This window comes from Hypanus sabinus, chromosome 6 (genome assembly GCF_030144855.1).
Source record: "Hypanus sabinus isolate sHypSab1 chromosome 6, sHypSab1.hap1, whole genome shotgun sequence".
Taxonomy (NCBI): domain Eukaryota; kingdom Metazoa; phylum Chordata; class Chondrichthyes; order Myliobatiformes; family Dasyatidae; genus Hypanus; species Hypanus sabinus.
In genome coordinates, this window is record NC_082711.1 from 16360042 (window position 1) to 16374004 (window position 13963).

General features: G+C 40.3%; 1 protein-coding gene across 1 annotated transcript in view; it reads left to right on the plus strand.

The window, feature by feature from the left end:
• The window catches only part of obscnb (obscurin, cytoskeletal calmodulin and titin-interacting RhoGEF b), a 533110-nt gene that overhangs the window by 514859 nt on the left and 4288 nt on the right, over nucleotides 1–13963 (plus strand). The window contains 2 exon segments of the mRNA XM_059971780.1: nucleotides 3458–3697; nucleotides 9433–9656. Coding sequence (XP_059827763.1) covers nucleotides 3458–3697; nucleotides 9433–9656 — 464 coding nt within the window.

The window sequence follows — 13963 nt, forward strand, 5'->3', positions numbered from 1 at the left end:
AATCACCCTTTAATCAAATCTTTTCAAATTTAATCAAATGAGTTGATATTTTCGATTGACTTTTTTTTCCCTATAACTATATTTGATCTAACTCTGTCGAACTTAAAATGGCTACAAGTAAGAAATCGTCTAAGGAGCCTTTATCTATTGATGCAATTTCTAATCTTCTGGACACTAAACTTGCAAGTTTGGAAAGCAAGATGGAAAGTAAAATGGCAAGTTTGGAAAACAGGCTGGAAAGTAAAATGGCAAGTTTGGAAAACAAGCTGGAAAGTAAAATGGCAAGTTTGGAAAACAAGCTTACCACGAAAATGTCTGAACTTGAAGGAGTTGTTAGATCGCTTGATACTAAGTCGCAGGCATCGGATATTCAGCGGCATGAAGATAAGTTGGCGACTCTTGAAAAATTAATTGTTGAAAAAGTACGTACAATTGAAGTGTTGGATAAGAAGGTACAATCGACTCTTAAAACTGTAGATCAGTATAAGTTTAAAATTACTGATCTCGAAAATCGATCTCGCAGACAGAATTTGCGAATTATCGGGTTTCCCGAAAGAGTTGAGTCCAGTGATTTAACTGAATTTTTCTCTAAATTACTGTGGGAAATTTTCGGTGATGAAGGTTTGCAAACTAAACCTGTTATCGACCGTGCTCACAGAGTTGCGAGGTTTTCGTCTACGACTGATAAACCACTAGCAGTGATTGTTCGCCTTCATTATCCTCGTGAGAAAGAGCTTTTAATTCGATTAGCTCGTAAAAAAGGTATGATTTCTTACAATACCAACAAATTTCGAATTGTTGAGGATTACTCCTACGAGGTAATGAGAGCCAGAATCGCTTTTAAACCAGTGATGGCAGAGATTTACTCGATTGGACTTAAACAAGCTTTAATGTATCCAGCGAAGCTTAGAATTAAGCTGAACGACAACAGTCAGCAAATTTTTAACACTCCGGAAGAAGTGAAGAAATTTGCTGAAGAATTTCGATCTTCTAGTGCAACTTGAACTATGTGTTATGTGGAAGATTTTTCGGAGAGAGGATATCTTTTTACTTTAAGTTTTAACCTATGAAGCTGGGTTATAACTTCTTATTTTGATCTACGGGTCTGGTTTTTTTTTACTATCATCATTGTTTATAGATGTTCCTTTTAATTTTTATAATATCTTTTTTTTTTCTTCTTTCTGTTTTGGTCATATACGTTTATATTTTGCATTGTGAATTGTCCCGTGATTGGGCTAATGTTAAAATCAGTGGGTAGCTCAGTGGGACATAAGGGCCTATTCCATGCTGTGTCTCTGAATAAAATAAATTAGCTCCTGGTAAGGTCACCCATTGTGATAATAATACGGGGGAGGTTCCAGACAAAGAGTAATCCAACCAAGACTTCAGCAGCGGAGCTGATAGATGATGATGACACATCACAACAGCAGTGAAGGCGGAAGAAGGCTGCAACAGTGTAGGGACCCCACTCATTTTGTATTCCATGTCATGAGACCCTGACCCTGGTCTGTCAAGTACCATATGATGGTTGTTGTGCATCAGCCTCCCCATATTGAACAAAATCACGCACGGGCGTTCATTATTAAGGGAATAACCCCTTAGGAAGGTATACTCGTCTCAAGTGATCACACTAATAATAATTCTGCTAAAGGATTAAAAACAGTAGATTAGGCAGCTTATTTGGAGAAGTAAACAGTTAACATACAGGTATATAACTTACAAGAGCGCTGCTAAAGGGGATGTGCTACTTTGACATGGGACCCCTGGAGATCCACATAACAGTAGCTTCAGCAAAATTCTACAAATGTATCCAAAATATGCCCAACAACATTCTAGTTTGTAAATTCATCAAAAATGCTCCTCAACTTCCAACTCAAATCTCAAACTTTTCTACAACTTGAAAAGCCTTGATCCCTATGATGAACACAATAAATAGCACCAATACTAGCACGCCAACACGCCTCCTGGCAGAGATCTGGTGGACGACCCCATCTCGCTCCTCCCGGGCTTTACTACAGCTACTAGAAAAAACTGGAAAGTCACAAATAGACTCAGAAACCATGATGCCAAAACAGTGCGAACACTATAGCGATGGGGTGCCTTACAACCCCAGTTTGCCCCATTGTGCACCAACCCAGGACATCCTCCTCCTGGTCCAAACATGCTCCCTCACCAAGATGCGAGACGGCTTTGCCGCAGTCTGTCGATGCGGCCATGAGCTGGAGGAGCAGATTGTCAAAAATCAGTTAAAAGTGTGAGGAGATAACTCCTATCATACGAAGCAACAACAACAAAGTTTGTACATATAGGATAGTATACAGGCTCAGGTGCCTTTTCATTATTGGATACATTAACAATGCACTTTTAGTTTGTTTCATTTATTCAACAACATGTAATTGGAAAAAAAAGTTAAACTAAAGCTTGCTGCAAGGACAATCTCCAAGCTTGCAAATAGGTGAAAAGTTAATCTTGAACTAAAATGATACTCGATAAGTGAGCTATAACAGTTAACCATTACTTAGGAGTGGACCATAGAGGCCCCTGATTTTGCTTTACAATTCAATATGACAGTTGATATTCTATGTCAGTTTCCCTTCCCGTGCCTGAATTTCTTTTGATTGAGGTTCCAACTATGATCACTAATGTCAAATGAAGATAATATACCATGGATTAACAGTCCTTCGGTAATTAAGTAATAAAAGAATCAGATTATCGCAGGATACAATAAATGGAGACTTGGTGAAACATTTTCTTAAAAAACAAAAACCAGGAAAATTATCTAAATTATCTGTCCTTTATCAACCTAACATTTGGGCGGCTTACCTTGCATAGAAAATACTCTGAATGCCTGACAAGAGAATGCTGCACACAAAATCAGAATCAGGTTTATTATCACTGACAAATTTCATATGTCATGAAATTTGTTGTTTTGCTGCAGAAGTACAGTGCAATACATAAATTATACTATAAATTACAATAAGAAATATATATTGAAAAAATAAATAAATAGTGCAAAAATAGTGAGGTAGTGTTCTTGGGTTCATGGATCATTCAGAAATATGCAGATAGAGGGGAAGAAGCTGTTCCTAAAACACTGAGTGTGTGTTTTCAGGCTCCTGCACCTCCTCCCTGCTGGTCGATATAAAAAGTTAAATAAAAGCTGATGGTAGTTTGGTGGAGCAAAGATAATGTACGGGTATTCTATTGGAGCTCTACTGCCTTACCTTTACTGGAGTGAAACCAAATGCATCCACGAAAGGATTTTTGTTAGACAACTGGTGACAGAGAAGAAATTGTTCTGAGGTAATTCAAGGGCTTAAGAGACATATTGAAGAAACGTGGAATTATACTAGAGGGTGGTAACATAGTGCATTCTCAGATTAACATCCAACAATAACAGGAATTAAATTTACAAAGCTGCTGTACTTTTCATCCTTTTGTTTGATTTTTTATTAAGAGGGCGCTTCAGCATCATAAAGAAATGTATTGAAAACTCCACTGGAAAATCATTTGCAGCTAAAATCACTCCATACAAGAAAGGAAGGAAGCCATTTGTCCTGAAGGAATATGAGACCCTGAAGAAGCTTCACCACAGCAACATTGTAGAGACTCATTGTGCCTACATTACACCCAGATACCTGATAATGATCCAAGAACTCTGTGAAGGCAAAGAGCTGCTTCACTATTTGGCTGAGAGGTAAAACTGAAATGAACTTTGTCACCATTACCATTTTATTCTGAATCACTTCCTCTGTGTTACTAGTGTAAAGCCGTGGTTATCTGAAAAGGCTGGGATTGAAATTGGAAATGGGACCTGGTTAGAATGAGGCATGTCGAAACATGCATTCCTGTGGATTTAGAATTAAGCATGACTGTTGAACGCATACCTTCGTTATCTAATAAAGTGGCTAACGAGAAAATCTGCAGATGCTGGAAATCCGAGCCACACACAGAATGCTGCAGGACCTCAGAAGGCCAGGTAGGATCTATGGGAAAAAGTAGAGTTGACGTTTTGGGCCTGCTGAAGGGTTTCAGTCCGAAACATCATCTGTACTTTTTTCCATAGGTGCTACATGGTCTGCTGAGATCCTCCAGCATTTTGTGTGTGTTGCTGTAATAAAGTGGCCACTGAGTGTATGCCATCCACTCGTGTAGCCCATCCACTTTAAGGTTTGACATGTGTGTTCAGAGATGCCCTTCTGCACTTCACTATTGTAATGCGTATTTATTTTAGTTACTGTCACCTTTCTCTCAGCTTGAACCAGTGTGGCCATTCTCCTCAGACCTCTCTCGTTAACAAGGTGTTTTTGCCCACACTGCTATTTTGTCTTGGGCACCATTCTCTGGAAACTCTAGAGACTGTTGTGCATGGAAATCCTGGGAGATCAGCAGTTTCCAAGATGCTCTAACCCACCCTGTCAGGCACCAACAATCATTCCATGGTCAAAGTCACTTAGATCACATTTCTTCCCCATTTTGATGTTTGGTCTAAACAACTTCTGAACCTCTTGACCACACCTGCATGCTTTTATGCACTGAGTTGCTGCCACCGGATTGGCTGATTAGATATTCACATTGACAAGCAGGTGTACCTAAATACAATGGCCACTATATATTATGATGCCAAATAAATGAAGTAACTAGTTATTCCTTACACTGTAGCTAATGTGAGTAGTTAATGTAAATTTCAATAGTTAATTGAAACACTAGATCTTCTTGTGAATATTCAACACAAGGATAATGTTCAGTCTTAGTATATAAAGCAGCTTATATAAGAGCACATAAGAAGTATTTTGGAAGCTGGCTTTTTGGTACATCCACAGATAATGCAAAAAACACCACAGTGACTCTACGAATTAACATTACCTTCATCCCTCTTGAAGTGGCAACATCCAACAATTTTTCAAATATGCAAGTACATTTAAGATGAAAAAAGGCTGATAAATTTACTGTAGATATTCCCAAACCCGATAGTAATACTGTGCTCATTGTTGGAAAGTGATTAATTTCCTCACACAGTCATCTCCCACCTTGATAAAACGCAGCTTATTACTAAGGATAAGCCAATTTTAGTCACCAGTTTTTTTCTGCTTCTCCTCTCTTTATGAAAGATGGTAACTCGATTGAAATTATCTTTTTCAGCATCTTGTTACTTATTTTCTATATGCAGGAATTCTCTGTTAACAGTAGACAGGAAAATTTCACTAGGGCACCTCCTAATCTTCAGCCTTCGGGAGGCAGAGCAAAATTAGCTGTGTTTGGCTGTTTATGAATTATTGCATGTGAGGAGGTTGTGATAGGTGAGAAAGGTGGGGTGCAGAATTACAGAAGAGTAGCACAAGACATTGTGTTCAAGCTACTGATTCTACATTAGTAATTTAATCCCACGTTTGTTGTTTTGACATTTCCCTGAAAATACTTGTTCTTGCAAATTCTTTTGAAGAACAGGAAGCACAGGTACAGGCCCTTCGGCCCACAGTTTTGTGCCTAGCTAATTAAACTACATATTAAATGGCTAAATAAATGAATCCCTTCTGTCTAAATAATGTCTATGTCTCTCCATTCTCTGCACATTCATGAGTCTACCTAAGAACCTCTTAAACACCTTTATTGCATTTGCCTGCAAAACCATCCCTGCACCCACCTCTCTAAAAAAAAACTTGCCTTGCACAGCTCCTTTAAATTTATACCTTCTCACTTTCAATGTATGCCCTTAGACATTTTGACCCTAAGAAAACAATGCCAGCTACCTATGCCATCGATGTCTCTCATCATCTTATAATATTTATCAGGTCTCCACTCAGCCTCTGCCACTCCAGAGAATACAACCCAAATCTGGGTTCCCCTGTCCAAAACAAGTGGAGGATAGCATTTTCTTCCTTGATTATTTGTCTTTATTTGTTCGTGGGTGCTGTTGATGACAGTGGTTAGCGATACAAAATTGAGGGAGTTTTACTGTATCTGTTGTTAAATGTTTAGTGAGATGGGAGGCAGTCTTTAATCCTGGCTTTAGCTACACCATAAGGGATTGATGGAAAGCTGCAGGGGTAGCTTTACTGTATCGTATCAGTGTTCTAGATACCTCGGGGAGCTTTTGATGGGACAGAGCAGAAAGATTATTGTACAATACATTGTCACAACATAAAATTGAATACTAATTGTTGGAAACTGAAATCTTATGAAAGCAGACAGATTCGGGTTGACAACACAGGAATCTCATCCAGGAAAATTAATTGGGAGCTAGTTCACCTTTAAACAACAGTGTAAGTGAAGCAATTACACTGGTAGATTGTTTTCGAAACATGGTTTTATGTTTATTTTTGAGGTAATTACCTCAAAAGATGCCCGCTGTCTGAAAGAACTTTAAGTCAATAATTAGATGAGGGCCTTTCTGCATAGAATAAGTAAAACATTCAATTGTCTTCCAGACAGGTGGACTTGACATGGAATGTGCAGTGTGGCCAGAGTTATCAGCTGCCAACCAGGACAAGGGCAACATTGCATAGATTTTTTAAGAGATTTAATTGTCCCCATAGACAGGTGAACTTGACATGGAATATCCAATGTGTCCAGAGTTAACAGCTGCCAGCCAGGACAACAGCAACAAGTGGCTCAATGCCTAAGGCTATGATTCAGATTCAAATTTATTTATCACATATACATTGAAGCATACAGTGAATTGCAGCATTTGTGTTAACATCTGAGGATGTGCTGGAGGCACACCACCGTACATTCCAGTGCCAACATGTCCACAATACACAACAGAACACAACAAGCAAATGAACAACAACAACAAAACTGCTGAATTCTAGAACCTGTTGAATTGGGATGTCAAGCACGTATTTTTTGCCCTGGTTCACCAAAGAATGGCCCCTATTTTAATGGAGATGCACTCATGCCAGATGAGTAATCTCCCATTTCAGCTTGTATTTCAGTAGCCTGACAGCCAGCTTTTGGACTTTCATAAAATATGCAACCAACTGAGGCGCATAATGGACAGTTGGCATTTTGAAGCAAGAGACCTGTAGGTCTTATTATTAAACTGTTAAGAAATCTCAACAGCTTTACCAGCACTGCATGTACTTCAGTCATTTATAGTTCCATGTCCAAAATTCCAGCCCATTTCAGGATTCCAATGGAGGTTAACATAGAAACATAGAAAACCTACAGCACAATACAGGCCCTTCGGCCCACAAAGTTGTGCCGAACATGTCCCTATCTTAGAAATTACTAGGTTTACTTATAGCCCTCTATTGTTCTAAGCTCCATGTACCTATCTAAAAGTCTCTTAAAAGACCCTATTGTATCCGCCTCCACCACTGTCACCAGCAGCCCATTCCACGCACTCACCACTCCCTGAGTAAAAAACTTACCTCTGACTTCTCCTCTGTACCTACTGCCCAATACCTTAAACCTGTGTCCTCTTGTGGCAACCATTTCAGCCTTGGGGAAAAAGCCCCTGACTATCCACACGATCAATGCTTATCATCTTATACACCTCTGTCAGGTCACCTGTCATCCTCCATTGCTCAAGGAGAAAAGGCCGAGTTCACTCAATCTGTTTTCATAAGGCATGCTCCCCAATCCAGGCAACATCCTTGTAAATCTCCTCTGCACCCTTTCTATGGCTTCTACATCTTTCCCGTAGTGAGGCAACCAAAACTGAGCACAGTACTCCAAGTGGGATCTGACCAGGGTCCTATATAGCTGTAACATTACCTCTCAGCTCCTAAATTCCACAATTGATTAAGGCCAATACACCATATGCCTTCTTAACCACAGAGTCAACCTACGCAGCTGCTTTGAGCGTCCTATGGACTCGGACCCCAAGATCCCTCTGATCCTCCACACTACCAAGAGTCTTACCATTAATACTATATTCTGCCATCACATTTACCTACCAAAATGAACCACTTCACACTTATCTGGGTTGAACTCCATCTGCCACTTCTCAGCCTAGTTTTGCATCCTATCAGTGTCCCACTGTAACCTCTGACAGCTCTCCACTATCCACAACACCTCCAACCTTTGTGTCATCAGCAAACATACTAACCCACCCCTCCACTTCCTCATCCAGGTCATTTATAAAAATCACAAAGAGTCAGAGTCCCAGAACAGATCCCTGAGGCACACCACTGATCTCTGGCCTCCATGCAGAATGTGTCTACAACCACTCTTTGCCTTCTGTGGGCAAGCCAGTTCTGGATCCACAAAGCAATATCCCCTTGGTTCCCATGCCTCTTTACTTTCTCAATAAGCCTTGTATACAGGTACCTTATCAAATGCCTTGTTGAAATCCATGTACACTACATCTACTGCTCTTCCTTCATCAATGTGTTAAGTCACATCCTCAAAAAATTCATAATCCTGCCTCTCAGAATCTTCTCCATCAACTTACCAGCCACTGAAGTAAGACTCACTGGTCTATAATTTTCTGGGCTATCTCTACTCCCTTTCTTGAACAAAGGAACAACATTCGCAACCCTCCAATCTTCCGGAACCTCTCCCGTCCCCATTGATGATGCAAAGATCATCACCAGAGGCTCAGCAATCTCCTCCCTCGCCCCTCACAGTAGCCTGGGGTACATCTCATCCGGTCCCGGCTACTTATCCAACTTGATGCTTTGCAAAAGCTCCATGTTAATATCTACATGCTCAAGCTTTTCAGTCTGCTGAAAGTCATCACTACAATCACCAAGATCCTTTTCCATAGTGATTACTGAAGTAAAGTTTTCATCAAGTACCTCTGCTATTTCCTCCCATTCCATACATACTTTCCCACTGTCATACTTGTTTGTTGTCACTCAGTTTCCATTAGCTGTTTCTTCCTTGACTATACTTGGAGTATAATTAGTTCAGTGGTTTGTGTGGCCAAGGTTCAAATTAATAGATACCCTGAGATACATTTTCTTATGGGAAATCACAGTTGAAACAAAGAAGAACAATGCAATCAATGAAAAACTACACACAAAGGCAACTTATTTGAAAAGAAGACAAGCTGCCAAAAATAATAATGGATAAATAATAACTAATATTAAGAACATTACTTGTAGAATTCTTGGAGTCTGTGGATTGTGGAATCAAATCACGGTTGAGGTGAGTGAAGTTGTCCACGCTCAATGTTCAGGACCCTGGTGATTAACTGTGGTGGTCTGAGACCTATGGCTCCTGTATCTCCTTTTCAGTGGCAGCAACCAGAAGAGAATATGACCTGGTTGGTGGGGTCCCAGATGATGGATGCTGCTGTCTTGTGACAGTGCTCCTTGTAGATGTGCTCAGTGATGGGGAGGTTTTTCCTGTAATGGACTGGGATGTACCCAAAGCTGGACTGGAATATCCAAAAGTAAATAATATAAAAAACGTCTAGTATGCAAACCAGCCCCTCTTATCCCCCTGTGTTAATGAAGCAGCGTTTTTTTTCCCCATTTGCAGATCGAGTTACAGCGAGCACCACGTGGTAGAACTGCTGACACAGATGCTCAGTGCAGTCGAATATCTTCATTTTAATCATATTCTTCACTTGGATCTGAAATCAGAGAATATGATTATTGTGGAGCACAATATTTTGAAGCTGCTGGACTTCGGCAATGCAGAGATTCATGTACCTGGTCGACCAGTGCTGGTGAAAAGGTGCAGAGACTTTGTGGAGAATATGGGTGAGTTTGGGGTTTTTCCAGTTAGAAATGGAAAATGACCTTTAGATGTGCACTGTGTTGCCAAACCCTGCCATATCCCAAGATAGCTAATAAAGTTCTTTCAAGTTATATTTCTACATTAATGTGGAAAATACAGCAGCCAGTTACATAGAAGATTGTTTTTATTTATTACATTTCCTATTTGAGGGAATCACTAACAATACCTCCTCATCTCTGTTCTAAAGTGATGTCCTTCTATTCAGAGGCTATTCCCTCTGGTCCTAGGCTGCCCCTGTAGACCGATACTGCTTCCTTTGCTGAGTAGTTGTGATTCTGCTTTAACATTAAATCAACCATATGACGATTTCTGACCCTATGATAGGAAGTAGGTTTTGATGAAACAGCTGAATAAATTTGCACCCAGGACACAGCTTTGTGGATTTACTGTAGTGACATCATACAGTTGGAATGATTAACCACCGATAAACCATAACTTTTGTGTGATGTATATAATTTACTTAGAAATATAATAGTAATCATTTCTTTTTCAACTTATTTATGAAATTCAGATGCCACTGGCAGTGCTAGGATTTGAGTTTTACAATTCCATAGGGTCACAGTTAAGCTTACTGAGACAAGTTTGTTTTTTAAATTCCATTTTTATTTACTCATATAAATTCTGTAGCTGCTATGTTGTGATTTGAGCTCATGCTGCATCAGTAGTCCAGAGCTTTGGTTGCAATACACTACCAAATGATTTATTTATTTATGTTTGTTTGTTTATTGAGATTTAGCATGAAACATGCCCTTCCAGCCCTTTGAGATACGCCATCCAGAAACCCAAATTTAATCCTTGTCTAATCAGGGGACAATTTACAATGGCCAATTAATCTACTAACCAGTATGTCTTTGGATTGCGGGAGGAAACCCAGTTGGTCAAGGGGAGAACATTCAAACTCCTTACAGATGGTGGCGGGAATCGAACCCAGGTTGCTGGACTGTAAAGCATTAGCTACCATGCTGCCCTAATACATATCTATATGTTTAAATGTGTAGCATTACTTGCAGTAATATGTCCAGTCATGATGAAGGGTCTCAGCTGGAGATGCTGACTCTTTATTAATCCTCTCCATAGATGCTGCCTAACCTGAGTTTCTCCAGCATTTTATGTGTGTTACTTGCAGTTAAGTTTCAGGATATATAATTTATTAAGGATAATAAATACCATTTTATGTATTTTTCCATTGTGTAGTGTGACCTGAAAACAGAAAATGCTAGAAATATTCAGCAGGTTAAACAGCACCGGTTCCTTAAGGTTGTCATAGCTGAGGAGAGTGGTGGGGAAGCTCCCACTACTGTACCTGTTAAATGCACCCATTGGATTGCGTTTCAAATAGCCTCTGATAGTCAAGCCCAGCTTCTGACATTCACGTATAGCTTCACTTCTAAGCCCAGTAGAATTTTTTCTACTGACAGGAGAAGGGGTAAAGGTAGGTTATTGGCACCTTTAAACTATTCATTTTGGGCAGATTAAACTTGACAGCTGTGGTTGGCAGCTCATCTAGAAGGAAAACTCTAATCTCAAACCTCTGCTGCCTTGCGGCTATACCCACTCATGGAGAAGGCTTCAGGAGTAAACCTTAAGGAAAAATCTGGGGCTGGAGTCCTTAAGACAGACCTATGTTGAGTTCAATGCTGACTGGTAACTCCTGTGGCGCCAGTGGTGCCAAACTATTTGTCCCTGCCGTTCCTTTAGATTCATCAGCTGTGCGACGAGGGTGAGCTAACTTCATGGGCAACAGCTTGCTCTCCACATCGTACTGCTCTGGCTTATGTAGAAAGTTAAGACTCAACATCCATGGTTGGCTCTGATCAATAGGAGGGGGGCCTTTTAACAGTACCAGCGGAAGAGTCCTGATAAAGTGGCTGAAACATTTTGTGTTTCTCTGTACTGATGTTCCCTGTTTGCTGTTTCCAGTATTTTGTTTTAGTTTCAGTTTTGCTTTTATAATGTGGGCTTTCTCTTTAATACAACAGTTAACTATTCACATTCTGATTCCAATAGAGGTGGTTATTTCTCTGTCACCAAGGTCAAAGCCGCAACAGGATAAATCTAATTATGCATTTAAGATTATTTTCTGTCTTCAATGAAGTGTCACGCCTTGAAGCAGAACATCCAGTTCCTTGCGCTTGTATCACCCACTTCACAATTGCATTTAACGTTATCAAGACCCAATCTGTTTCTGCTTTTTTAGAATACTGGGAGGTTCTTGGTCTACATCAATCATTCATTTCTCTAGAACAACAAACAGTTAAAGCACCAGTACAAGAATATTTGATTAAAATCATTAGAGGATCTTTCTAAAAGAATGTTGCCTGGACTCGTTTATTTTCCCTGGAGCGAAGAAAGCCAAGTGTAACCCGACAGTACTATCTAAGACTGTTCAAGGCATAGGTTGCAAAGGTGGTCAGATCTTTTCCCCATGGCACAGTGTCAAACTCTAGAAATCATGTTTAATGTGAGCAGAAAGAGTTTTAAGAGAGACCGGAAGGGTATTTTTCTTTACACAGAGAATGGTTATATCTTGAACTTGCTGCCAGGGCAGGTGGTACAGTCAGGTACGATCACATTTAAAAGGCTTTTACACACTTCAGTCAGCATGGCAGAGGATACAATCCTAATGCTGCCAAATCAGATTATTATATAATGGGCAAAATGTTTGGCATGGGCTGAAAGGTCCATTTCTATGCTGTATTCAAAGCTTAATTTAATCAAACCGCTGCAATTCTTGAAGTGTGGTATATCCAGAATGCTGCGAAGGAGGGAGTTCCAGGATCTTGATACAACAGTGAAAGAACTTTTAGGGAGAAGTCATAAAAATAGATTCATACTACTTTTCCTTATTCACCACCCCTGGAATCTCTTAAGGGACCCTCTTCATATACATGATTTTTTTTAGGAATATCCGTAAACAAAAAAATGGTACTGGAGAGGTGAGACTTTTGTGTGCAGTCCCAAGAGAATCATTATGTTCTCCTATTTACAAATACAACAACTGAAATTTGCAGCCATGGAGACTGTGGTAATATTGTTTCAAACCATGAAGTGAACCTGATCTCCAGACCCACCCAGGGAGCGAGTGCAGCAGCTGGAAGCTCAGCAAATGTGGCTGCTGGGAAAAACTCCAGGTAAAACTGAGGCATGGACACTAAGCCCCTGCCCCTTCCCCACCATCTTCCCTCTTGATCTCTGGAAAATAAAACTGAAGATCTCAGAGCAAGACTACAGCAGCAGAGGGACATCAGGAACTGTTGTGCACTCTGTTTCACAGAGACATGGCTTACCTCCAGCACACTGGATACAGTGCTCCAACCTGAAGACTTCACCATCCACCACATGGACCCAACAGTAATGTCAGGTAAAGGCAGATGCGGAGGTGCTTCATGATTAGCTTTTGTGATGCATGGACTAAGTAGTTCTGTCTCATTTCTGTTCACCCCAGCCAGGACTATCTGGCAGTTAAATCGTTGGTTCTGCCTACTGAGGGAGTTCTCAGTAGCCTGGTAGTGGTGTACATTCCACCCAGCAGACGTCAGGCTGTCACTGGGGGAGCTGACGACCAAGATCAACAGTCTACAGGACTCTGTCTGAGCACTCTTTTCCTCTCTATATTTACACATCTGCTGATTCTTTTGTAATATTTTGTTTTAAGCAGCTTTGTTTTTGCTTTTTCTTCCTCATTATCTCTTCTGTCATCCACAGAATTCTGAATATGTTCTTCCTTTTCTCCTTGTGGGAGTGTGCCTCAACTGTACCCAAATATCTATACATTATCTACAGTTCTACCTGTCAACCTTTGCTTTCAGTTAACACACACAAACTGCTGGTGGAACACAGCAGGCCAGGCAGCATCTATAAGGAGAAGCACTGTTGACGTCTCGGCCCAAAACGTTGACAGTGCTTCTCCTTATAGATGCTGCCTGGCCTCCTGTGTTCCACCAGCAGTTTGTGTGTGTTGTTGTTTGAATTTCCAGCATCTGCAGATTTCCTCGTGTTTGCTTTCAGTTTCCTGGTCCAGATCCCTCTCATCCGATTGAACCCAGTTTCCCTCCAACCATTATTTTTACTTAGTATTTCTCCTCCTCCATTTTTATAGCTATGTTTGTTCTCACCATTTTTCCTGACTCTCACTCTGGCTCTATTTGTTTGGTACATCTTTATATTTGTACATTCTGTCTCTTCCAAATACTCTACCATTGCCAGTACTATAGTCTTATCCTCCTTGAATTCTTCCTCACCTTCTAGGTCAAGCATTGCTTGTCTCCAT